The sequence below is a fragment of the Eriocheir sinensis genome, chromosome 38, assembly GCF_024679095.1.
Source record: "Eriocheir sinensis breed Jianghai 21 chromosome 38, ASM2467909v1, whole genome shotgun sequence".
In the NCBI taxonomy this organism is placed as follows: Eukaryota; Metazoa; Arthropoda; class Malacostraca; order Decapoda; family Varunidae; genus Eriocheir; species Eriocheir sinensis.
Window position 1 is genome coordinate 1766954 of NC_066546.1, and position 27951 is coordinate 1794904.

The following is a 27951-nucleotide window of genomic DNA, read 5'->3' on the forward strand; positions in this document are numbered from 1 at the left end:
CACAGTGGAGGCCTCAGTCCATGTGACTCGGCAGGCGCCTGTCTGTGGGTGCAGCCTCTTGTGGTCAGTCATCTTCACTTGATGTGCTTTGGTGTATTTCTTCATAGTCTTCAACTTGCAGCTTCTCCATTGACTTTTTCAGTTCACCCTAAGAAGAAGAAATCATGGTGAGTATATTTGAAGGTTTAAACTTTTAAAGGATGAAAGGCCAAGAGTGATGGAAGCCTCACACAGGAAGGAATGTATGTTAAACTTATAACCAGCCTTGGCAGCTCCTGGGTGAGTGGCCCATCCCCTCCTAGCCAACCCTGCCCACACCCAGGTGCCACAACAAGTGCTGGGACATGAGATGGGCAGGAGATCATCATCCCAGCATGCAGACCACAACACCAGGCTTGCACTCTCTGCCTCAGGACTGCCGGCTCACAGAGGCAAGGAGGTGAGGAGAGTAGACCAGACTGCCCATTGGTCTCTGATCAGTGGCGTAGTTAGGCCTGGGCTTTCGGGGCTATAGCCCCGAATGTTTTATGAATAACCCCGGATTTCAAAGTTTTTTTTTTTTTTTTTTTAAGAATAGCCCCAGCCAGGCCAATACAAAATGCAGTGGTGGGCACTGCTAACCGAAAAGTTATAGTCAATCCAGGAGGAACTGGCGGATTGGGAGGTGAGAGGTGTGGGTCAGCCCCGCCCCGCACCTTGCCACACACTCTCAACACTTCTCGCTTCCTCTCGTATGTCAGCTATTTACTACCTTTAAATGAATTTAATTAAATAATTGGATAATCCAATAATGTCATATAGCGTTAAGATTGTTTCGTTTTTAAGATAATAACAAATATTTTGTATAAATACCACGACACTTGACAGAGTTGTATTCCAACGCTGTCATTCTACACATCCAGAGCCCAGGTCACTTCTCTCAAGGTCATGGAAGGGTCAGCAAGTGGGCCCATGGGTGGCCCCCTCCCGCCTCTGCCTCTCCCCTCCCTCCCTCTCCCTGCCTCTCCACGTCGTTGGCTGCACAGCCACGAGAAAGAACTCATTTACAATGTAAACAAGTACATTTTAGACGAAAAAAACAACAGAGGATTTATCATACCACTCACAAGAGTAACTGCAAGAACAGCAAGAGCCACTAATGTTAGTGAAAGAACTATTGAAAGAGTCTGCGCCAAACTGGATCATGAGTGCATGATGAACAGGTCACCAAGACAGCCTGTATTCTCGTCCCCGAAGAAGAGAGAGAGAGAGAGAGAGAGAAGAGAAGAGAGAGAAAATCAGACCACAGAGACCCATGGTCAGACTTGGTGGTCTGTCCTCCTTAACCTAAGTGTTTTTTTAATCAGAAGAAGAGAACGTTGCGTTGCTCTTCTAGTTAGTATATATTTGAAGGTCAATCGTGTTACACTGGACCACTGACGTGGAAGTTTTTCCATTCTCCTCGCACAACGTTGGTGAAGAAAAAAAATTTGGTGCAGAATGAATTTTGTTGTCTACATCTGAGTACGCCATATTTGTTCGAAGTGTCTAAAGTGTCATCGATCATAACACGTTGATTCGTTCACACATTAGTTCATTTAAGTATTTTTAAAACATTCGATCAGTTTTCCTTCTCAAGCCTTTCTTCGTGGGGATGTGCTGCGCAAAGGAAGGGATCATTTTCGTTACGCTCAACAAAACACCTTCTAAGCAATATCCCTTTTTGCATGGTGGGGAGGAGACCACATCTATATGCAAGTGGGGTGAGGTCTGACTAAACTGGGCTGAAAATATTACATCTTTATCTTTTATACGAAGATTTTTTTTTCTTTTATGAAGCCCCCATTCTGTTCGCTTTATTTGCCTGCATCATGCATTGCTGTGAGATTTTGAGGTTGACCGCGATTTTCCCCCCCAAGTCTTTGGACGATTGAACGCTTTTTTGTTTTCGTTCGAATTTTCTTTTCTCGTTCAACTTCGGCTCCAACTTGAAGGACCTGGCATCCCATCAGGGTTCCGCGCATCCATCTTGTGCCAAGTTGAAATTTTGTGCAAATCCCTCTGGTTTTTTTGCCTTCGGGAGGAGAACCCTTTAAGTTTCGCAATCTCGCCTGCAAATATTGAATGCGATGGAGTCCAACATCCCGTTGATGTAAATAATGAAGAGGAGCCCTGAGAGCGCCTAGTGACAGGCGCCCTCCTGAGTTAAACCACAATACTCTCTTCTCTTGTGTGTCTGTTGCTCACCCAATTCGATCCATTTTAAGAGAGAGAGAGAGAGAGAGAGAGAGAGAGAGAGAGAGAGAGATTTACATAGATTTACACAGAAAATCAGACCACACAGACCCCATGGTCCAGACTAGGTGGTCTGTCCTTAAACCTAAGTGATTTTACATTAATCAGAAGGCTCCAAAACGTTGCATTTCTACTCTAGTTGATATTAAGTTGAAGGAAGTGACGGTCGAGCTTGTTTTTGAAGGAGTCAATCGAGTTACACTGGACCACTGACGGTGGAAGCTTATTCCATTCTCACACTACAACGTTAGTGAAGAAAAATTTGGTGCAGTCTGAATTTACTTGTCTACATCTGAGTTTTATGCCATTGTTCCTCGTGCGCAAAGTGTCATCGATCATAAACAATGTTGATCTGTCTACATTCGTGAAACCATTAAGTATTTTAAAACATTCAATCAGTTTTCCTCGGAGGCGACGTTTCTCAAGAGAGAACATGTTAAGGGTGGAAAGCCTTTCTTCGTAGGATTTGTTGCGCAAGGAAGGGATCATTTTCGTTGCCCAACGCTGAACACCTTCTAATTTAGCAATATCCTTTGCATGGTGGGGAGACCAAAACTGTACCGCATATTCCAAGTGGGGTCTGACTAAACTATTGTAGAGCGGAAGTATTACATCTTTATTCTTAAATAAAAAGTTTCTTTTAATGAAGCCCAACATTCTGTTCACTTTATTTGCTGCATCGATGCATTGCTGTGAGAATTTTAGGTTTGACGCAATTTTGACCCCCAAGCCCTTGACGCATTGAACGCTTTTGAGTTTAACGCAGCGCATTTCGTAATCGAACTTCTTACTCCTCATTCCAACTTGAAGGACCTGGCACTTGTCTACGTTAAAGGGCATCTCCCATCTACCCGACCAAGCTGAAATTTTGTGCAAATCCTCTTGGAGGCTTTGCCTGTCTTCGTCAGTGAGAACCGAGTTACCAATCTTTGTGTCGTCTGCAAATTTACTAATGCGATTATTGAGTCCAACATCCACGTCGTTGATGTAAATAATGAAGAGCACTGGGCCAAGAACCGAGCCCTGAGGGACGCCACTGGTGACCAGCGCCCACTCTGAGTTAAATCCATCAATCACTACTCTTTGTTGTCTGTTGCTTAACCAATTCGCGATCCATTGGTTTACTTGACCGTCAATACCTATTTGCTTTAATTTGTAAAGTAATTTATGATGTGGGACTTTATCAAACGCTTTCTGGAAATCAAGATAGACTACGTCCAGTGATTTGGTTACGTCATAAACGGTGAAGAGGTCGTTATAAAAGGTTAATAGGTTTGATAGACAGGATCTTTTGTTTCGGAAGCCATGTTGTGAGTCCCCAATTAATGAGTGGCTTTCAAGGTAACTCACAATTTTGTCTCTAATTATGCTCTCAAGTAGCTTACCTACAACCGAAGTTAGACTAATGGGCCTGTAATTACCCAGTACTTTTTTGTCTCCTTCCTTAAAAATCGGTGTCACGTTAGCCTTTTTCCAATCCGATGGGACGACGACTCGTCGCAAGGACATATTGAATACGGTTGTGAGGGAGGAGAGTATTTTGCTCTTTGTTTCTTTAAGCAGAGTTGGATATACTTTGTCAGGTCCAGGACTTTTATTTGTTTTAAGTGATTGGAGGGCTTTAAGGACTTCATCGGGTTTTATTTCAAAGTTAGGCAATGCATGCTCGGGATTTACATTAGTACTGGTGTTGGTGGTGGTGGTGGGAGGACTGTTAGTATTAAACACCGAGGAAAAGTAATTGTTTAATAGGTTTGCAACGTGTTGGCTGTCAGTTACTAGTGCACCGTCGCTGTTTGTTAAGGGTCCAATTCCACTTCTGATCGCCTTTCTGTTGTTTATGTAACTGAAGAAGGATTTCGGATTATTTTTACAGTTGGCTGCAATATTTTCTTCATATCTACGCTTTGCCTGACATACTAATCTGTTTACTCGTCGCCTGGCATCATTATAGAGTCTAATGTTTTCGGGCGTGCTTTGTTCTTTCTTTAATCTATAAAACAATTTTCTCTCCTTGACTGAGTGTTTAATTTCGCTATTAAACCAAGGTGGGCTTTTATTAGTGTTAATTCGCTTCTCGCACAAGGGGACAAATGTATCCTGCTGAGTGAGTAAGTGATTTTTAAAGTTTAGCCAGGCGTCCTCTGCATTGCCGTCATCTGATAGTCGCATTTCTATTAGTTTTCGTCGGATTTCTACGAAGTTGGCTCTTTTGAAATTGGGCACCTTTACTTTATTTTCAGTCACTGATGTTTGAGCTCTAATGTCAACGCGCACTAATTTATGATCGCAGGAACCGAGGTGTTCTCCTACCGTGACATTACTAACTAGGTTATCTTGGGTCGTTATAACAAGGTCGAGTATGTTATTTTGTCAGGTTGGTTCAGAAACCATTTGGCTTAGATAATTTCTTCTAAAAATTCGATCATACTATGTGACTCACATTCTGTACCTGACAGTGTCGCCCAGTCGATATGGGGAAGGTTGAAGTCTCCTAATATCAGTGAGTCGCTGTTATTAAGTGACTGCCTTAAGACGCTGTACATTTCAAGATCGGCATCGAGTGATTGCCCCGGAGGCCTGTAGGTGAGATATTATTTAAATTGACTTTTGTAATGTTTACTCGCACGCACAAATGTTCAACGTTACTGTTTCTTGGTGTTTTGTCAGTGGGTTGCAAGTAGCTTTTGACAAAAAGGGCGACGCCACCGCCTCTACGGTTTACACGATCGTTGTTAAAGAGTCTGTAGCCATCTATGTTGTATTCGGAACTTAAATCAACATTTGTGGTGTCTATAAATGTTTCGGTTATAGCAATTGTGTCAAAATTTTCTGTCAGAGCAAGACATCTCAGTTCATCAAACTTGTTTCTTAGGCTACACACATTGAAACTAAGGACTCTTAGGTTATCTTGAGGCTTGGTAATAGAGGTGGTGGTACTGGCGGGCAGGAGAGAGAGAGAGAGAGAGAGAGAGAGAGAGAGAGAGAGAGAGAGAGGAGGAGGAGGAGGAGGAGGAGGAGGAGGAGGAGGAGGAGGAAGAGGAAGAGGAAGAGGAAGAGGAAATGGAAGAGGAAGAGGAAGAGGAAGAGGAAATGGAAATGGAAGAGGAAATGGAAATGGAAATGGAAATGGAAATGAAGGGAGGCTAATGGTGGTCCACTTAACACCTTGACTCTAATCCCACAATTGGAGACAAGAGATGTGGCAGCGTGGTACGGGAGGAGAGACCCCCGCAGAAACCCCCCAATCCGCCAGTTCCTCGTGGATTCACTATAGTGGTCACACTTCTGCCATTCATGATTCGTCCCAAAGACCCTACCACCTTTCTTCCTTGCAATGCCCTTTCTCTTGTCTCTCCTTCCATACCACCATGCTTACACATAACTGATCCAAAGTACTTAAACTCATTGACCTCCTCCATTTCTTCACCATTCAAAATTATTTTGCATTCTTTTTCACATTCAATTCCCACTCTATATGGGCATACAAAATCCACAACCTCACTTCTATTCAGCTCACAAACCATCACTTTACTTTTGTTGACATTTACTTTCAGCTTTCTCCTATTACAGACACTATCAAAAACGCTGACCAAATTTTGTAAGTCACTTTCATTTTCTGCAATGAGCACTGTGTTATCAGCAAATAAGATTGAATTCAGTATCCACTTCCTTCCCTCAGCGTACATTTTTACTCCAACTTTGCCCTTCATTTCTCTAATGACACCATCCATATAAATATTGAACAACCATGGTGACATGACACATCCCTGCCTCAAGCCCACTTTTATCTCAAAATGTTCACTTGTTTCTCCACTAATTTTGACACATGTGGATGCATCCTCATAGAAAGACTTTATTGCATTAAGCAGTTTTCCTCCCACACCATATATCTTTAAAATGTCCCACAATGCCATCCAATTGACTTCGTCATAAGCTTTCTCTCAATTCATGAAGGCAGCGTACAGTTTCTTTCCTTTTGCTAATATTTTTTCTACTACCATTTCCTTGGTAACAAAATGAATTTGTGAAAAATGGTAGTTTCTGATTGCTAATTACTTGATGCTCACTTACGCAGATGTTTCTTACTTTATTATAATTCATTGTAAAAATGGCCAATTGCTTTTCATCAGTTTTTGTGCCTTGTTCTCTGCAGGAAATGTACCTGAAAGAATAAATTTTAATTTGAAGTTGTCCGTACAGTACATTTATATATATGACACATCGATCTTCAGCGCTTAAATATGCTTATGCTTTACCATAATCAATTTGATAATGACCTTGAAAGTTTTATTATGACACACTTGCCATATTTTCAGTGTTGGTGTTAAATACAATAACACATAAATTAGCCCTAATGTATGTCAGAGAGGCCTCAGTATTACCCTAAAAACTCCGCGCTTCTCTCGCCTCCAACCACCCAGCATTTTGAGCTGGGCTAAGCCCCCAATGTTTCAAGGTCCTAAATACGTCCATCTCTGATATTACTACATTCCCAAGGTTGATTACTTTTCCGAGATAACCACACAAATTCAAAACTTTTTTTTTTACATTCATACAAGAGTAAATCATTGGTTGTGAAGGATATGATAATGCCATTCCTCCTCCATGCATGTGTGTGTTGTGGAGCAGAGGAGGAAGGTCTTAAACATTTGACCCTGTGGTGTCCTATGGTGCCTATGGTGTCCAGGATACACAGCAAACAGTGCCCTCACCACAGCAGCCTTATATGCAAGACAAGAAGTGTGTATTTGGAAGACATTACATCGTATTAATCTGCTCTCAGTCAGCCCTCACCCTATTTTCCTCAACCCATCACCCCCAACAGTTTTTTTCCACACACGACCCCAACCACCTCAGTCTAAGCCTCTTAAATAACCTAACCTTTTCATTTTTAGCCATTACTCATCTACTTTCTCCTTTCACACACCACCAAGTCCTATGCAGCTTCCTTTTAATTTCTGCCAACAACACTACATCATCTGCAGCAGGCCTGCCACCATCAACTGCTCCAGGCCCCTCACTTTTAGCTTTGCCCCTCAATCCTTTCCTCTGACTTTCATTTTTCTCATCACCATACTATACTTCCCAACCTTTGTTTCCCTAACACCAACACTTCTTTCATTCCCAAAACTTTTCGAACACTCATAAATCCTCCTAAAATCTCTTCAGCTCCGTCTTACCTTTCTTTCCCCAATCCTCCATGATGCTTGCTGCCAGTCTCTCCATGTCAGACTCAGCCCATTAATTTTCTCTCCCTTCCTCTCTGCATGTTGCTTAGCTTTTTCTCTAGATTTGTCTCTGCTTACTGGGTACAGCATTATTCACTTCTGTCTCACCTTTTTGCGAGGGAGTCTGTTGCGGCGCGATGTAACAATGACAGGGGACAAAGACGAGCCTTCACCGGCCCCGACCGCCTCGACACGACCCACAGCATTGCCCTTCAGTGCATTACGGAACTCCTGCAAGGGAGGGAAATGTTTGAAGGCCACGAGAGGGATGTGCACTGCTAATAATATAGAGTAGTAGGGAGACCACCAGAACTATACAAAAGGTCCTGAAGCTATGCAAAAATGCATGGTCACGTAGTAATGAAGTGGAGACTGCAGGGGCAGGATGAAACAAGGGACAAAGTGAACAAGAATGGCAGACATAACAATGTAAAAGCTAATTCACTGCCTCAGGGAACACTTCAGTACAGTGACTGAAGTGAAAGGATGGCAGCAGACAGTGTACAAGATAAAAGATTTTTGTCTAACTGGTATGACAAAGCAATTGATGAATATTTGCCAGAATGCTTGAAGGGCTTCATTGTGGGAAAGGAACGGTTCAGTGGAGAAGAACAAGGAATGCTGCGTGGAGTAAGCCAAGACCAAGACACAGTAAAGAGCATGGAAGGAATACAGCGGAAGACATTAATATGTTATGATGCAAACAATGGGTGAAATGAAGCATGAAAAAAACTACTAACGAGGAGCATACAGCCGAGGGTGCGTCACCTCACTCTCTCACTGCCTCCACTCCAGATGGTCCCCCCGAGCAAGCTCCCAAGCAGCTACCCTGTCCATCTCAACCCACTCTTGGCTGATTCAATAGAGTTAGATAGATAGATGTTACGTGGGCATCCCCTTGGTCTCCTCCACTCAGGGTTGTCTCGTACAGAAACAATCCCATGAGCAGAACTGACATTCAGGATGCGTGTCACGTGCCCACACAGCAGGAGTTGGCATTCACGGACTAAGCTGGTAACAGGCCTCGATTCAGTTTCATCATGTAGTTGCTGGTTCGATATGAAGTCATTCCAGTGATACCCCACGACCCTGTAAATGCACTTGGTACCAAAGGCATTGACACGCCTCTCCAAGTCACTGTTCAGTGTCTATGTCTCACAGACATACAGTAAGACAAGGATCAAAAGACACTACGATTTTTGTCCACCTGCATAGATATCGACAATGCATGTGTTGAGCGAGTCCATAACATCATGGACCAGGCCAATCCATTGAGTGACTCCCTGGTGAGACCCAACATTGTTAAGCACTAAGCTACCATGATATGTGAAACTTTTGTTGGCCTCAGCAATTCATAGCTGGGCACGATAACAGAAAACCTTATTCCTGATAACCGATAACTGATAATGGAAAACCTTATCAGTGATAACCGATATTCGTTAGCTGGAGAGAAATATAGGCGATAACCGATAACCAATACCTGATATAAATCAACAATTCCAATACTAGCTAGCGATAAGTCTGATAGGCAAAAATTATACAATATTGATATTTCAAATAAAAAAACATAGATGAATTCAAATTTTCGTTATCTGTATTTTAAAAACTTACAAAACCTGAAAACCATATGTTGACACGTACCTATGGACGGTAATACTAGAACGCTTTTGTTTACAAACACTGGTCTCTCATGAACTGTGCATGCTCAGACCAGCAAGCGTAGACCTGTACAGTCTCACAAAGCTTTTTAACCGTAATTAAGAGTTGCTGGAAGGCTGAATCAGACATACAGTACCACTGCCACCATCCCTGCTGTTTCTAGAACGACACTCTGTATGAGTTGTATTTATATGTACAGAGTGTCGTTCTAGAAACAGCGAGGATGGTGGTATTGTATGCCTGATTCAGCTTTTCAGCAACTCTTAATGTGATAAAAAGCTTTGTGAGACTGTATAGGTCTACGCTTACTGGTCTGAACATGCACAGTTCACGAGAGACCAGTGTTTGTAAACAAAAGCGCCAGCTTTTGACGATAGGACACCAAATAACACAACACCGGGTGCCTTCAATACCATGGCATGCTCACAAACGAATATGGAATATCAAATTTGAGGCAGTGAATAATCATTGTTAGGCAAAGTTCAATGATTTTTCTCTTTGATATATTGATTTTTGAGTAACATAAAAAAAAAATAATAACTTAGTGTTTTGATGTTGATGCTTTAAGTATGAAATCTCTTCACCAAAGATATTTCATACAACACCGGGCGCCCGGCCACGCATGCGCAGTAAGGGAGGAGACAACAATTTTTTTCTGAGGCGGAAAAAAGTAGCGATTATCGCTAGTTTGGTTACAAAAGTAACGAAGATACCGATATATATTTAAATAAGTAGCGGATGGCCGATAACCCGATTTTGTTATCAGCGATAAAGTATCGCGATAACTTATCGCGATAACGCCCAGCTATGCTCAACATCCTCATCACATGCATGAACAAGCTGAACTATGTCATCCAGTAAGTCTCCAAATGACTGGACCTTGGGTTTGGCCCAGGAGATCTTCAGACCCAGAGGCTTTGCCTCTTCATGCAGCACTTCCAGAGCCATCACCAGGACCTCCAGCAATTTCACAAGAAGTACAGCATCATCAGCAAACACAAGGTCAGTGTCCTTGATGTCGCTGACAAATGATCCAGAACGACCTTGATCAGCAGCCCTGTGTTGACAAGTGATGGAGCAAGGGCGCACCCCTGCCTCACCCCTAAATTAACAGGAAAAAAGCTGGAAACTCCTCCCTCACGCTTCACAGCACTCTCAGTCCCAGAGTAAAAGCCAGCCATCAGGTCAATAATTATTGCAGGAATCCCACAGATCCACAGAATGTCTCAAGAATGCCTCATGATGCACTGAGTCAAAAGCCTTCTTGAGATCGACATTGGTTGTGGGTAGGGGAGGCGGTGACTGAGTGGTTAGCGTGCCAGCCTTGCATTCGGTGCGTTGTCCATGATGCGGGTTCGAATCCGTTGCTAACCACCTGGGATTCTTCAGTCACTGCCGAGTGGCCTAAGACTACCCACATGCTGTCCTGAAAACCACCTATCAACCGGGACTCTAGAAGAAGCTGTACAGCGCAAGAGAAATCAAGAATGAGCTCCGGGGGGCAGCGTGAGCCAATAATAATGCCACCACCATAAACAATTGCCTGCGCCATGACAGGGTCGGGCCGACCATCGGGCCCGTATGAATTAGCCTACCGGCGCTATAGGCCACATGTAAAAAAAAAAAAAAAAAAAAAAAAAAAAAAAAAAGTGCAAGGATCCGGTAAAATGTTGACTTGCCTCAGATGGAGAAGTGTGACTTGCTTGTGGATTAGCAATCAAGTTCCACTTAATGGGTAAGAGGGAGTTGGTTATTTGCAAAGTTAATCTGAACAAATGTGTGAAAGATGTGTGACTTGCTCGTGGATTGGATATGATACGCAATGGAGGAGGACTGACTTAGCTTGTTTGCTGTGATAACAAGAGTCAAGGTATAACAAGAGTTGCTTAGAGCTGACAAGAGGTGCTTAGATGTATTCACCATTAGTAGTCTTATTGACTTGCCATTGCTATACACTTAATGGAAGAGGACTGGTTTGGCTTGTTTAGCACGCTGGCATGACTCAAGTATAACAAGAGCTGCCAAGGGACAAGAGGCGCTAGGAAGTAGACACCAGTAGTAGAGGCTTGATTGTGGACTGGCCAATGACATACGCTTTATAGGGAAGGGGGAGGGGCTTAGTGCCCAAGTTAGTATGAATATAAGAATAAAAAGGAAATACAATAACTGAATAATAGAATAGAAAACAAATGAGAGGGTAGAAGAGGAGTCAATTTTGGGTGAGGAGGTGTCTTGATACTCTCCTCAAGTTGAGTCATAGTAGTAGTAGTAGTAGTAGTAGTAGTAGTAGTAGTAGTAGTAGTAGTAAAGTAATAATAGTAGCAGTTGCAGTAGTAGTAGTAGTAGTAGCAGTAGAAGTAATAGTAGTAGCAGAAGTAGTGACCCTTAAAAAATTATATCCATGTAACAGTCAACCCCTTTAACTTGGCCTTCAAAACATCTTCCAACAGCTGTCCACAAGTATGTTCGGTAAGTTTCCCCGGAAGTCCACACACACAGACAGACAGACAAGCCATCGATGGAACAATGCATGAGGTTTACCGCATCAAAGACGTCCCTCGCGTTACGGAAGGCCTGCAGTGGGGGGAAGGAAGAGTTAGTGCAAAGGTGTGACCTGAATATATATACACACACACACACACACACACACAGAAAGAGAGAAGTATGTGTGTGTGTGTGTGTGTGTGTGTGTGTGTGTGTGTGTGTGTGTATTTACAACTAGGTAAATACACACACACACACACACATATCTCTCTCTCTCTCTCTCTCTCTCTCTCTCTCTCTCTCTCTCTCTCTCTCTCTCTCTCTCTCTCTCTCTCTCTCTCTCTCTCTCTCTCTCTCTCTCTCTCTCTCTCTCTCTCTCTCTCTCTCTCTCTCTCTCTCTCTCTCTCTCTCTCTCTCTCTCTCTCTCTCTCTCTCTCTCTCTCTCTCTCTCTCTCTCTCTCTCTCCACACATGCTGTAACCAGTATTAGAATATAGAGTATTAGTGAAAATTTGGATTTCTAAAAGTAATTTGGAGCAATGTCACTGATCAGTTTATAGTACAACGGAAAAGTGTATTAACATGGTATTCTATTATGTTCCTGTAGTACATATAAACATTCCATATTTCAGAAGTTAGGAGCTCAGAATGATACAAGTGATTAGTGTAAATTTTCTAGGGACAGGAACAATTATTCATAAAAGAAAAGCCTTCCCCCCTGAGTGCAAGATTTTGTAGCCCACAGCATTCAGCACTGGCAACACTGCATCTCATGTCTGGATGAAATGAAGCATGTGCTGAAGTAATGCTTTGCCCATGGTGACTTCCTCCCAAGCCTATGACACAAGTCTTCACCCAACCCACTGTTGTGATACAGTGAATTTACTGTACCCAACGGTTATGTTTCTCGCAAGACACTCAACTCCTCCATGACAACTCCACAAAGGTAACACAAACCACTTACCACTAATACAGCAGGGGTGCCGGGCTTTCCCTGCAAGCGCCTCCCAGCGTTACAACGATAATCCTAACAGGCCTGATAGTAATACCTATTTGTAATCACTGTAGGAGGGCACTTATCTTTAGAAGGGTTTCAAAAGAAGTGGTCTCTTGAAGTCTCATCCAAGAGGAGTCCTGTAACCCTCAAGACTAAGTATAAAACAGCACTGCCACGAGTTAATGTGGGAGCCGCGAGCACTGAGGTGTTGTCAGCTAAATAACTGTAGATTGAGTGGATGATGTTGTGGGCCGAAAGCCAACCACGTGGGTCTGAAGAGGTATTTTGAATATCCCTTGCCAGATGGCGTGGCTTTCGATCGGTTAAATTATCCTTGCTCTTTAATTATAATTCCGCAAGGGCAATTATTTATTATTTCATGAAAGGAAACACTAAACTGTTGTTATTCCTTTCATGGTAAATGTGTTTAGTCTTCAGGCAGTGAATAAGGTGATTGTCTCAGTCTGGGAGCCGGTGAGTGAGGTATTTAAGTACCATCCAAGGCTTATTTGAGCTCAGACGATACTCTTAGTTGGCTTGAACTCTCGGCCCGAGACTAGTTCCATAAGGGAAATAGTTAATTTGTCTAATCCCCTGGTTAACTGACCTAATTCCTAACACCACCCCAGGCTGCCAATAACATGTCCTGAAGTAATGTTTTGTCCACAGCAGCTTCCTCCTAAGCCTCATGTACAAGTCCTCACCCCACCCACCCCTGGCTACCAAGGAAACATGTCCTCAAGTAATGTTTTGCCCACAGTAACTTTCTCTCAACCCTCACACACAAGTCCTCACCCCACCCACCCCAGGCTGCCAATGAAACATGTACTGAAGTAATGTTTTGTCCACAGTAACTTCTTTTCAACCCTCAAGCACAAATTCTCACCCCCTCCAGGCTGCCCCATCCTGGACATAAGGGCCACTGTTACCACACTGAATGCTGGCACACAAGACTTGGCCTTCCAAGAATAATCTTATTTCATGATTGATTATACTTTCTCAAGTTTCTTTTTCTTGACAGCATGAGTTACACAGCTGCTACCTGTGCCAGGGCGGCTGAGCGCCAATGTCTGGCCTCCAGCCTTGCCTCACCTCCAAGTCCTCGTCCTCCTCAATGCTGGACACCTGGTTGTAGGCGCGTGTGTACAGCTCCAAGGCCTTGGCGTGGAAGGCTATCTCATTCTGTAAAGGACATGCGTTAACTTTACCCTTTATAAGTACAGACTCTTCACAAAACCTCCTCTGCATCCTCATACCAAACCATCTCAGTGAATATACCTGCTTCAGCATTCCACACACACCTCTTGCTCTCACATCCACACCACATCTTCAAAAGTGATCTCTCTTTCTTTATAGGAGCAGTGATTAACAGCCTTTTTTATTTTTTTCATTTTTGCCCTTGAGCTGCTTCCTATACTGTAAAAAAAATAATTTGTATACCTCACCACACAAGAATATAAGGAGACTTTTAAGAGGCCGGATGGTATGCACATGGCAGCTGCTGAGAATTTACCACCTGCCTTCCACATCCATAAAGCTTTAACCTTTAACATGCTTTCCTCAAGTACCAGTAACTCCTTTTTGCTGCACACTCCCAGCCTGTTGTGACTCCCTCCACAGCCAGGCTTCAGAGGCACAAGATGAGGCTGACAGAACCAGTCTATTCCTTAATCCTCTCTTCACCTCCAAGCTTACTCTTTACCTCTCAAGAGTCTGAAGTGATCTTACAGCCTGCCTCAGAACTATCTCACTTTAGAGGTTTCTCACTTTTCCCTGGAACATGTGGCTCACTAACTGATATACTGAATGGGACACTCTCTCTCCTCTCAATGCCACTATTAGGGTGCAGCCACACTGCACGCGGTTTGCTGGGAGGGTAGAGAGTAGCGGAACGCCTATCAGGTCAGAGGCAAGAACAAACATGCTATCTAATAAGAGTGACCATACAGGACATGGGTAGTGGGTAAGCCTGGAGGGAACCAGCTACCTGTGTCCTGTATGGCCAATCGTATTAGATAACATGTGTTTGTTCTTGCCTCTGACCCAATAGGCATCCTGCTACCCTCTACCCTCCCAGCAAACCACATGCAGTGTGGCTGCAGCTTTACAGCTAAGGTCCCTATTAGCTCTGGCCAGATCTCAGCCTTGGCATGGTGTAGGATCTAGGGAGCTTGGAAGGTAAATTCACACCTTTGACTTATTTATTTCTAGTCCATGTGTGGCTCAGTGTGTCTGTCCCTTGATTTACGGTAAGTTATTCCCCACACAGTTTTTACATTTTGGTCCCTCCTCTGTCCTCCCATACTCAGGTTGAACTGTGCAAAGATATCCATCCTTCACGGCTTCATCATCTTCAGCCTTTCCTAGACCACTACAAAATCAAAGTAAGTATTCTCAGATCCATCCTCCTCTCACATCAGCTATCTCCAAAGGCCACAAAGGAGGTATATCGGGTTCTCATGAGGTGTTTTTTTTATGTTCATGGTACAGAGGCTTTGTAAATCTCCCACCAAGGTCATGAAGCTACTCACGGAAATAAAAGCCTTGTCAAATGTGTGTGACTGGGAGCTGAAATGATTCAAAATGTGGCCCAAGACCTCCCCAGCACCCTCCACCTCTCCCTGTCCCCTTAACCCCTTCACTCCGGCGACGCTGACATCGGCGTTCAACAGGCGTCCGACGGCATCACCGTATGGAAAAGGTCAGTCCTCTTCTAAACCTCTTAATCCTCTTCCATTTCCTCTTAATCCTCTTCTAAATCTCAAGAGGAAACGGAAGAGGATCAAGAGGAATTTATAGGAGGATTGAGAGGTTTAGAAGAGGATTAATCCTCTTAGATTTCCTCTTGACCCTTTCCATACTGTGACGCCAACATCTGCGTCACGGATGGAAAGGGTTAAGCTTACCTCACACACACCTCCCTGTCCTCCAAAGCCTCACTCACCCTGTCCCCTGTCCCCCAACGCCTCCCTCTCCCTGTCCCCCCCACCTCACACCACCACCCTGTCCCCACACCCACCTCCCTGTCCCCCAAGCTGCTCACCCACCTCCCTGTCCCTGTCCCCCAAAGCTTACATCACACCCACTTCCCTGTCCCCCAAAGCTTACCACACACCCACCTCCCTGTCCCCCCAGGCGTACCTCCCACCCACCTCCCTGTCCCCAAAGCCACACACACCCTCTCCCTGTCCCCAAAGCTTACCACACACCCCACCTCTCCTGTCAACCAAAACACCACACCCACCCTGTCCCTCAAGGCTTACCACACCCACCTCCTGTCCCCAAAACACCTCACCTCCCTGTCCCCAAAACACACACACCCACCTCCCTGTCCCCAAACACCTCCACCCACCTCCCTGTCCCCCAAAGCATACCTCACACCCACCATACTGTCCCCAAAACACCTCACCCACCTCTCCATGTCCACCAAAGATTACCACAAACCCTCATCCCTGTCCCCCAAAACACCACACACCCACCTCCCTGTCCCCCAAAACACCTCACACCCACCTCCTGTCCCCCAAAACTTACCTCCACCCACCTCCCTGTCCCCCAAAACACCTCCACACCCACCTCCCTGTCCCCAAAACACCACACCCACCTCCCTGTCCCCCAAAGCTTACCACACCCACCTCCTTGTCCCCCAAAGCACCTCACACCCATCTCTCCTGTCCCCAAAGCTTACCTCACCCCACCTCCCTGTCCCCAAAGCACCTCACCCACCTCCCTGTCCCCAAAACACCTAACACCCACCTCCCTGTCCCCACACACCCACCTCCCTGTCCTCAAAGCTTACCTCCACCCACCTTCCTGTCCCCAAAGCTTACCTCACACCCACCTCCCTGTCCCCCAAAACACTTCCACCCATCACCCTGTCCCCCAAAGCTTACCTCACCCACCTCTCTGTCCCCAAAACACCTCACACCCAACTCCCTGTCCCCCAAAGCTTACCTCACACCCACCTCCTGTAATCAAAACACCTCCACCCACCTCCCTGTCCCCAAAACACCTCATACCCCACCTCCTGTAATCAGCTTACCTCACACCCACCTCCCTGTCCCCCAAAACACCTCACACCCACCTCCCTGTCCCCAAAACTTACCTCACACCCACCTCCCTGTCCCCCAAAGCTTACCTCACACCCAACTCCCTGTCCCCCAAAGCTTACCTCACACCCAACTCCCTGACCCCCAAAGCTAACCTCACACCCACCTCCCTCTAATCCATAGCTAACCTCACACCCACGCTCCACCTCTCCCTGTCCTCCAAAGCTTACCTCACACCCACCTCCCTGTCCCCCAAAGATTACCTCACACCCACCTCCCTGTCCCCCAAAGATTACCTCACACCCACCTCCCTGTCCCCGAAAGCTTAACTCACACCCACCTCTCCGTGTCCGCCAAAGCTTACCACACACCCACCTCCCGGTCCCCCAAAGCACCTCCACCCACCTCCCCTGTCCCCAAAGCTTACCTCACACCCATCTCTCCCTGTCCCCCAAAGCTTACCTCACCCACCTCCCTGTCCCCCAAAGCTTACCACACACCCACCTCCCTGTCCCCAAACACCTCACACCCACCTCCCTGTCCCCAAAACCTTACCACACACCCACCTCTCCCTGTCCCCCAAAGATTACCACATACCCAAATCCCTGTCCCCAAAAGCTTACCTCACACCCACCTCCCAGTCCCCCACAGCTTACCTGACACCCACCTCCCTGTCCCCCAAAGCTTACCTCACACCCACCTCCCTGTCCGCCAAAGCTTACCTCACCCACCGCTCCCTGTCCCCCAAAACACCTCCACACCCACCACTGTCCCCAAAACACCACACACCCACCACTCCCTGTCCCCCAAAGCTTACCACCACAACCTCCCTCTCCCCCCAAAAAGCACCACACATCAACCTCCCTGTCCCCAAAGCACCACACCCACCTCCCTGTCCCCAAAGCTTACCTCACACCCACCTCTCCCTGTCCCCTAAAGCTAACCTCACACCCACCTCGCTGTCCCCCAAAGCTTACACCCACCTCCCTGTCCCCCAAAGCTTACCTCACACCCACCTCCCTGTCCCCCAAAGCTTACTTAACACCCACCTCTCCCTGTCCCCAAAAGCTTACCTCACACCCACCACCCTGTCCCCCAAAGCTTACTTCACACCCACCTCCCTGTCCCCCAAAGCTTACCTCACACCCACCTCCCTGTCCCCCAAAGCTTACCTCACACCCACCTGACAGACGAGACTGGATCTGTAACTCAGGACAGTAAACAGATGGCCAAAATCCTCAACAGTAACTTCGTATCCGTATTCACAGTCGAGGACATCGAAACCATTCCCGAGGGTCCTGACCCGCCGAGTGAGATCACGCCGCTGGAAATTGACTCAATATGCGACCAAGAAGTAAAAAAGTACTTGGACAAACTCGACATGAACAAGTCAACGGGACCCGACAGTTTGTTCCCGCGGTTATTAAAAGAGCTTAAACAACAAATACTTCAACCACTCACTAACATATTCAACCGGTCAGTTCAACTAAACAAGGTCCCGGAAGACTGGAAGATGGCGAACGTAACACCGATTTTCAAAAAAGGAGACAAAAGCGTTGCATTAAACTACAGGCCCATAAGTTTGACATCAGTGGCAGGAGAAATACTCAAAAAGATTATTAGAGATAAACTTGTTAAGTTTCTAGAAAACAATAATATAATCTCCGACACCCAGCATGGCTTCAGAAACAAGCGCTCCTGCCTAACGAATTTATTAGACTTCTTCCAAGGTATATATAAGAACTGGGATGCCCACATCCCCAGTGATGTTATATACCTGGACTTTCAGAAAGCCTTCGACAAGGTACCACACGAGCGACTCCGTAAGAAACCGCACTCGGTGGGCATCGGAGCCAATCTGATCACGTGGATAAGAGACTGGCTCACCGACAGAAAACAACGAGTACTACTCAACGGACAGCCTTCCGATTGGCTTCCAGTCACTAGTGGAGTGCCTCAAGGGTCAGTGCTGGGACCCATCCTCTTTATCATATATATATCAATGACCTAGAATCAGGACTGAAATCCACAATATCGAAATTTGCAGATGACACCAAGGTGGGTGGAGAGGCCCTCACAAAGACTGACTGCAAAATCATTCAGAAAGACCTCAATCACATTATCGAATGGTCAGAAAAATGGCAAATGTCTTTTAATGTTGACAAATGCAAAGTCATGCACATTGGGTTCAGAAATAGTAACCACACATACATCATGAATGGGAGACCTCTGCAGGCGATGCAGGAAGAAAAGGATCGTGGAATCACTATCAGCAGTGACCTGAAATACGCGAATCACTGTAAAAAAGCATACAAGAAAGCCAACATTATGCTCGGGTTCATAGCGAGGAACTTCGAGTGTAAAACACCAGACGTGATGCTATCCTTGTATAATTCCATGGTAAGACCACACCTCAAGTATGCGGTACATTTCTGGTCTCCTAATTACAGAAAGGACATTGCTTTACTGGAAAGGATTCAATGACGTGCCACAAAGATGATTCCAACCTTAAGGGCTCAACCGTACGAGGAACGACTCGATCTCTTTACATTGGAGAAAAGACGCCTACAAGGGGATATGATTCAAGTCTTCAAGTATCTAAAAAAGTTAAATAACGTCGATTACTCCAAATTCTTTGAACTGCAAACCAACTCAAGAACTAGAAATAACGGTTTACCCATTCAGTCGAGTCGATGTAACACAGACATTGGAAGGAGTTTCTTTTCAAACCGAGTCATCCGCCACTGGAACAATCATCCCTCAGAAGTAGTAAATGCGAATACCATCAACTCCTTCAAATATAGAATTGACCGTCATCTCGCTGCATCGGGGAGGGGCTTTCATCTGCTCCTCAATATCGAGGTGCTTTCATCTGCTAATTAAGCCCCAAGTGGCGGTCGAGTAGATTAAATCACCCAAGCGGGCGACCTCGTAACCAGCCAATAGGCTTTCTGTTGCCTGCATTTCCATGTTTCCATGTTTCCCTGTCCACCGAAGCTTACCTCACACCCACCTCACTGTCCCCCAAAGCTTACCTCACACCCACCTCATTGTCCCCCAAAGCTTACCTCACACCCACCACCCTGTCCCCCAAAGCTTACCTCACACCCACCTCACTGTCCCCCAAAGCTTACCTCACACCCACCTCATTGTCCCCCAAAGCTCACCTCACACCCACCTCTCCCTGTCCCCAAAGCTTACCTCACACCCACCTCTCCCTGTCCCCCAAAGCTTACCACACACCAACCTCCCTGTTCGCCAAAGCTTACCACACACCCACCTCCCTGTCCCCTAAAGCTTACCTCACACCCACCTCCCTGTCCCCAAAGCTGACCTCACACCCACCTCTCCCTGTCCCTCAAAGCTTACCTCACACCCATCTCCCTGTCCCCCAAAGCTTACCTAACACCCACCTCTCCCTGTCCCCAAAGCTTACCACACACCTACCTCCCTGTCCCCCAAAGCTTACCTCACACCCACCTCCCTGTCCTCCAAAGCTTACCTCACACCCACCTCTCCCTGTCCCCTAAAACACCTCACCCACCTCTCTGTCCCCCAAAAGCATACCTCACCCCACCTCCCTGTCTCCCAAAGCACCTCACACCCACCTCCCTGTCCTCCAAAGCTTACTGCACACCTCCCTGTCCCCCAAACACCTCCACCCACCTCCCCTGTCCCCAAAGCTTACCTCCACCTCTCTGTCCCCAAAGCTTACCTCACCCACCTCTCCCTGTCCCCCAAAGCTTACCTCCACCCACCTCCTGTCCCCAAAGGTTTACCACACCACCTTCCTGTCCCCAAAGCTTACCTCACACCCACCTCCCTGTCCCCAAAACTTACCTCCACCCACCTCCCTGTCCCCAAAGCTTACCACACCCATCTCCCTGTCCCCCAAAGCATACCACACACCCACCTCCCTATCTGCCAAAGCTTACCTCACACCCACCTCTCTGTCCTCCAAAGCTTACCTCACACCCACCTCTCCCTGTCCCCCAAAGCTTACCTCACACCCACCTCTCGATCTGTCCCCCAAAGCTTACCTCACACCCACCTCCCTGTCTCCCAAAGCTTACCTCACACCCACCTCTCCCTGTCCTCCAAAGCTAACTCCACACCCACCACCCTGTTCCCCAAAGCTTACCTCACACCCACCTCCCCCTGTGCCCAAAGCTTACCTCACACCCACCTCTCTGTCCCCCAAAGCTTATCTCCCACCCACCTCTCCCTGTCCCCCAAAGTTTACCTCACACCCACCTCCCTGTCCCCAAAGGTTTACCCACACCCACCTCCGTCCCCAAAACTTACCTCCACCCACCTCCTGTCCCCAAAGCTTACCACACCCACCTCCCTGTCTCCCAAAGCTTACGTCACACCCACCTCCCCCTGTCCCTCAAAGCTTACCTCATACCCACCTCCCTGTTCCCCAAAGCTTACCTCACACCCACCTCCCTGTCCCCCAAAGCTTACGTCACACCCACCTACCTGTCCCCAAAGCTTACCTCACCCACCTCCCTGTCCCCAAAGCACCTCACATCCACCTCAATGTCTCCCACAGCTTACCTCACACCCACCTCCCTGTCCCCCAAAGTTTACCTCACACCCACCTCCCTGTCCCCCAAAGCTTACCTCACACCCACCTCTCCCTGTCCCCAAAAGCTTACCTCCACCCACCTCCCTGTCCCCAAAGCTTGCTTCACACCCACCTCCTGTCTCCCAAAGCATTACCTCACACCCACCTCACCCTGTCCCCCAAAGCTTACCACACACCCACCTCCCTGTCCCCCAAACACCACACACCCACCTCCTGTCCCTAAAAACACACACACCTCCTTGTCCCCTAAAACACACACACCTCCCTGTCCCCAAAGCCACCTCACACACCTCCCTGTTCCCCAAAGCACCTCACACCCACCTCTCCCTGTCCCCAAAAGCTTACTCCACACCCACCTCCCCTGTCCCCAAACACTTCACACCCACCTCACCCTGTCCCCAAAACACTTCACACCCACCTCCCTGTCCCCCAAAGCTTACCACACACCCACCTCCCTGTTCCCCAAAGCTTACCACACACCCACCTCCCCCTGTCCCCCAAAGCTTACTTCACACCCACCTCCCTGTCCCCCAAAGCCTACCTCACACCTACCTCCCTGTCCCCCAAAGCTTACCACACACCCACCTCCCTCTCCCCAAAACCTCCACCCACCTCCTGTCCCCAAAGCTTACCTCACACCCACCTCCTGTCCCCAAACACCACCCCCTCCCCTGTCCCCAAAGCTTACACCACACCTCCTTGTCCAAAAGCTTACCACACACCCACCTCCCTGTCCCCTAAAGCTTACCTCACACCCACCTCCCTGTCCCCAAAGCTAACCTCACACCCACCTCTCTGTCCCCCAAAGCTTATCTCACACCCACCGCTCCCTGTCCCCCAAAGTTTACCGCACCCCCACCTCCTGTCCCCAAAGTTTACCACACACCCACCTCCCTGTCCCCAAAGCTTACCTCACACCCACCTCCCTGTCCCCCAAAACTTACCTCACCCTGTCCCCCAAAGCTTACCACACCCACCTCCCTGTCCCCCAAAGCTTACCACACACCCACCTCCCTATCCCCTAAAACACCTAACACCCATCTCTCCCTGTCCCCAAAGCTTACTTCACACCCACCTCTCCCTGTCCCCAAAGCTTACCTCCACCCACCTCCCTGTCCCCCAAAACACTACACACCCACCTCCTGTCCCCAAAGCTTACCTCACACCACCTCCCTGTCCCCCAAAGCTTACCACACCCACCTCCTGTCCCCAAAGCTTACCTCACACCCCACCTCCCTGTCCCCAAAGCACCATACACCCACCTTCCTGTCCCCAAAAGCTTACCTCACACCCACCTCCCTGTCCCCCAAAGCTTACCTCACATCCACCTCCCTGTCCCCCGAAGCTTACCTCACACACCTCATTGTCCCCCAATGTTTACCTCACACCCACCTCACTGTCCCCCAAAGTGAACCTCACACCCACCTCCCTGTCCCCCAAAGCTTACCACACACCCCCCTCCCTGTCCCCGAAAGCACCACACCCACCTCCCTGTCCCCAAAGCTTACCTCCACCCACGTCTCCCTGTCCCCCCAAAGCTTACCTCACACCAACCTCCCTGTCCCCCAAAGCTTACCTCACACCCACCTCCCTGTAATCCAAAGCTTACCTCACACCCACCTCTCCCTGTCCCCAAAGCACCTCCACCCACCTCCCTGTCCCCAAAGCTTACCTCACACTCCTCCCTGTCCCCAAAGCTTACCTCCACCCACCTCTCCTGTCCCCCAAAGCTTACCTCACACCCACCTCCTTGTCCCCCAAAGCTTACCTCACACCCACCTCCCTGTCCCCCAAAGCTTACCTCACACCCACCTCCCTGTCCCCCAAAGCTTACCTCACACTCACCTCCCTGTCCCCTAAAGCTTACCTCACACCCACCTCTCCGTGTCCTCCAAAGCTTACCACACACCCACCTCCCTGTCCCCCAAAGCTTACCTCACACCCACCTCCCTGTCCCCCAAAGCTTACCTCACACACACCTTCCCCTGTCCCCCAAAGCTTACTTCACACCCACCTCTCCCTGTCCCCCAAAGCTTACTTCACACCTCTCCCTGTCCCCCAAAGCTTACCTCCACCACCTCTCCCGTCCTCAAAGCTTACTTCCTCACCTCTCCCTGTCCCCCAAGCTTACTTCACACCCACCTCCCGTCCCCCCAAAGCTTACGTCCCCACCTCCCCTGTCCCTCAAACACCTCACACCCACCTCCCTGTCCACCAAAGCTTACCTCACACCCACCTTCCTGTCCCCAAAAGCTTACCTCACACCCACCTCCCTGTCCCCCAAAGCTTACCTCACACCCACCTCCCTGTCCCCCAAAGCTTACCTCACATCCACCTCAATGTCTCCCACAGCTTACTTCACACCCACCTCCCTGTCTCCCAAAGCTTTACCTCACACCCACCTCCCTGTCCCCCAAAGCTTACCTCACACCCACCTCCCTGTCCCCCAAAGCTTACCTCACACCCACCTCCCTGTCCCCCAAAGCTTACCTCACACCCACCTCCCTGTCCCCCAAAGCTTACCTCACACCCACCTCCCTGTCCCCCAAAGCTTACCACACACCCACCTCCCTGTCCCCCAAAGCTTACCACACACCCACCTCCCTGTCCCCTAAAGCTTACCTCACACCCACCTCCTTGTCCCCTAAAGCTTACCACACACCCACCTCCCTGTCCCCCAAAGCGAACCTCACACACACCTCCCTGTTCCCCAAAGCTTACCTCACACCCACCTCTCCCTGTCCTCCAAAGCTTACCACACACCCACCTCTCCCTGTCCCCCAAAGCTTACCTCACACCCACCTCCCTGTCCCCCAAAGCTTACCACACACCCACCTCCCTGTCCCCCAAAGCTTACCACACACCCACCTCCCTGTCCCCCAAAGCTTACCTCACACCCACCTCCCTGTCCCCCAAAGCTTACTTCACACCCACCTCCCTGTCCCCCAAAGCTTACCTCACACCCACCTCTCTGTCCCCCAAAGCTTACCTCACACCCACCTCCCTCTCCCCCAAAACTTACCTCACACCCACCGCCCTGTCCCCCAAAGATTACCTCACACCCACCTCTCCGTGTCCCCAAAGCTTACCACACACCAACCTCCCTGTCCCCCAAAGCTTACTTCACACCCACCTCCCTGTCCCCCAAAGCTTACCACACACCCACCTCCTTGTCCAAAAAAGCTTACCTCACACCCACCTCCCTGTCCCCCAAAGCTTACCTCACACCCACCTCCCTGTCCCCCAAAGCTTACCACACACCCACCACCCTGTCCCACAAAGCTTACCTCACACCCAACTCCCTGTCCCCCAAAGCTAACTTCACACCCACCTCCTTGTCCCCAAAAGCTTACCACCCACCCACCTCCCTGTCCTGCAAAGCTTACCTCACACCCACCTCCCTGTCCCCCAAAGCTAACCTCACACCCACCTCCCTGTCTCCCAAAGCTTACCACACACCCACCTCCCTGTCCCCCAAAGCTTACCACACACCCACCTCTCCCTGTCACCCAAACCTTACCTCACACCCACCTCCCTGTCCCCCAAAGCTTACCTCACACCCACCAGAGTCGCTAATCATAGTCGGAGTTGGTAAAAATATCTCCGACTCAGACTCCGTTGTGATATGGGTGATGTTGTGAGGCTGGGTGTGGTGTGTTGTGTGGCAGGGTTTGATTTGCCTACCACTGTATTGCAGAAGAGGGGAAGGAGGAGGGGGGTGGATTCAGAGTCGGAATCAGTCACAACCTTAAAATTTCCATTGCAGTCGAAATTCTTTATATATGATTCCACAGCCCTGTCAGTTAGGGTTGGATGGCCTGAACATACAGACTACACAGTTCATATTAAGTGTGCCTCTTACTTCATCCTGTAACCTTTACAATAAAAATGGTCCTGAAGAAATCGGTTGTCTTACTGTGTACTTCAGTGAATATTAAGCTGAATGAAATGACAATTTATTACCATAGAGAACAGTTCAACAGAATAAGTTAGAGGGTTAGAGGTTAGGAAGAGGCCAAGAATGTTGGGCTTGTCTCCAAGGCGGTCAGGAATACAAGTAGGGTGTTGAACCGTCTGCTCTTGATCATTGGGGAGAGCAAAGTTGTAGGCTTGTTCACCAGGCTAGTCAGTGAAAAAGGATGAAAGCCAAAGCTGGTGGTGAACATTGAAATCTCCTAAGATGGAAATTTCAGTGAAGGGAGAGGGAATCAAGATGTGCTCCACTTTGGAGTTCAAATACCCAAAGAATTTTACATTGTTGGTAGAGTTAGGAGAGAGACAGACAGCACAGATGTACAGTACCCTCTCGAGTTTCGCACTACCCGAGTTTCGCGATCCTCGAGTTTAGCGCTTAGTCATAAATTCTTACCATCACAACTTTTGCGCATTACCGCCACGAGTTTCGCGTTGCTTTGACATGTACGGGTCACGTCTACCTACCGTCGGCGTCATGCCTTAAAAGGTGGTATCCAACCATTGGGGCTATGGACAACCGCTGTTGCCCGTATGCCCAACCGGGAGCGAGTTGTTGGTTGTCCTTATGGATGGAAAACGGTTGTGAGTACGAGCGTGGGTACGCGGGTACCGAACGGCTGCATGTACACAAACAGACGACGGCAGTGGCTGAGGAGTGAGGAGCAGTGGAAGATGGCCCACCAAGAGACTCGTAAAATGGACTGGCAGAGCTGCTTTGCTTACTACTTGATTAACAAGATAAGAGAACACCCCATGCTGTGGAACCACAGTCCAAAAATCTTTTTATCAAGTCTATGAAAATTGTAGATCTCCCAGTGTTGTTTTCCTTTTCTTCTTCTTCTTCTTTTTTTGACCTGTAATGCATGGCAGCGATGGTGAAAAGTAATAGTGAAAATAGCAAAAGGGCATAGAAAAGCAAAATCAGGGAAAGAAAAGGACAGAAAACCACTTAATTTCAGGGTGAAGTGTATAAGTGTGCACTGTTAAGTAACTAAGGGCCGCTTTCACAGTCACTGTTTGTTTTGATCGTTACCAATGGCGGCGATCGCCGCTTAGTATTTCACGTGAAACTGGCCGATCGGGTAGTGGCGGCTGCAGACAAAGCGAGAGATGTTGAGACTACGTGGTAAGTGCAGGGCTAGGCTAACCCCGCAGCGGCCACTACCTGATTGGCCAGTTTCACGTGGAAATACCATAGCAGCGACCGCCGCCATTGGTAACGATCAAAACAAACAAAATGACTGTGAAAGCTGCCTTAAGTGCATGTTGTGAAGTATAAAAGTGTGGAGAAGGAGGACCTAAGAAGCGATACAAAGCGTTACAGGTCAAAAGAAGAAGAAGAAGGTCCACTACACTGGCCAGTGTTGCGAGAAATATCTCCCCGATGAAATTAGTCATTCTGCTGTCCACCACGCATGCGCGCTGTGGGAATACACAGCATTAAAAGTATTAATTTGCTTGGTTTTGTTCTAGTCTGTCCGCTTGTGATCTTTGTGAGCAGTGAGGGAAATAAGGAAACAGTAAACAAGTTGAACCTCTCTGCGAGCTATTTTGCGGCGGCGGCAGTGGTTTACGTTCAATAGGCATTGAAAAGTCAATCATGATATTAGTGATTTCATGATTTTTAACAGTTAGCAAATTATTTCATAACACACAGAAAACTACCAGAAAAATAATGGTTTGTCCAACTGTCCCACGGCCGGTGACCGCGAGCGACCGCCCTTACTTTAGCAGACGACACCACGTGGGTCACAAGCGTGTATTTAGAACTGCCAGCCAATTGTAAGGCAGCCACCTTCAACTTGGGCTTCAAAACGATCTGTTCTTACTTCCCATTTTCTGCCTATTAACTAGGTACGAATTTTGAGATAACAAGGGAGTAAAGTTGAAAAAATTGTGATAACAAGGGAGTAAAGTCAGAAAAAGTCCTTATTTTCCATGGGTCAGAAACAATAAGCACTTTTACATGGATTTCAATACCTCGAGTTTCGCGATCCTCAAGTTTAGCGCCATACCTTCGGAATGAAGCAAGCGCGAAACTCGAGAGGGTACTGTACTTAGTAATAGAGGTACAATGAAGTCTCAGACAGATGGTGGAAAATTCAGAAGAGTCAAGGTCGTGGGCACGAGAACAAGTGATGTCGTTGTGTACGTAGACACAACATCCAGCTTTGGAGTGAAAGTTAGAATAGATGTAATAAGAGGGAACAGGGTAGAGATTGCTGTCAGTAGCCGCTGAGACCTGTGTTTCGGTGAGGAAGAAAAGGTGAGGTTTAGAAGAGAAATGGTGTTAAACGGAAATTAAATTAGAGTGAAGACCATAAATGCTACAGATGTCAAAGAAGAGTGTACAATATTTAAATACCTGAACAAACTCCTTTAAAATTTTCTTCAGGTCTGATATTTTCTTCTGTTCAAATTGGTCCGTCATGTCCTCCAGGTTGTGGCAGGCGCGCTGGGCCTCCGCTGTGGCCTTCTGGAGCTTGGTCTCGGCGATGATCTGCCCCAAAAGAGTACACTCATCATTCACTTTTATCTCATTTTTGGCAAGGAAGATAGGCCAAGGCAAGACAACACTGGAAAACTATAATACACTTCTGCTAAAACAAACACAAAAGATGCCGAAAGAGATGAGTTGAGATTAATGTCTTGATACTCCCCTCTTGAAGGAGTTTAAGTGAGGAAAGAGGAAATA

General features: G+C 47.6%; 1 protein-coding gene and 1 long non-coding RNA gene across 5 annotated transcripts in view; one reads left to right on the forward strand and one right to left on the reverse strand.

The window, feature by feature from the left end:
* Positions 1-27951, reverse strand: part of LOC127008527 (CBY1-interacting BAR domain-containing protein 1-like) — a 48414-nt gene continuing 20463 nt past the window's right edge. For 3 of the 4 annotated variants that reach the window (XM_050880693.1, XM_050880691.1, XM_050880692.1), the window contains 5 exons: positions 27622-27756; positions 13737-13826; positions 11706-11738; positions 7614-7736; positions 1-148 (listed from right to left, as the gene is read on the reverse strand). In XM_050880693.1, coding sequence (XP_050736650.1) covers positions 65-148; positions 7614-7736; positions 11706-11738; positions 13737-13826; positions 27622-27756 — 465 coding nt within the window. In that variant the 3' untranslated portion in view covers positions 1-64. The remainder of the gene's footprint in view (positions 149-7613; positions 7737-11705; positions 11739-13736; positions 13827-27621; positions 27757-27951) is intronic. The other variant, XM_050880694.1, reaches the window with a different exon arrangement.
* Positions 34-27836, forward strand: LOC127008528 (uncharacterized). The gene is made up of 3 exons (XR_007761126.1): positions 34-167; positions 14954-15028; positions 27697-27836. It is a non-coding gene; the product is annotated as an uncharacterized LOC127008528 (long non-coding RNA).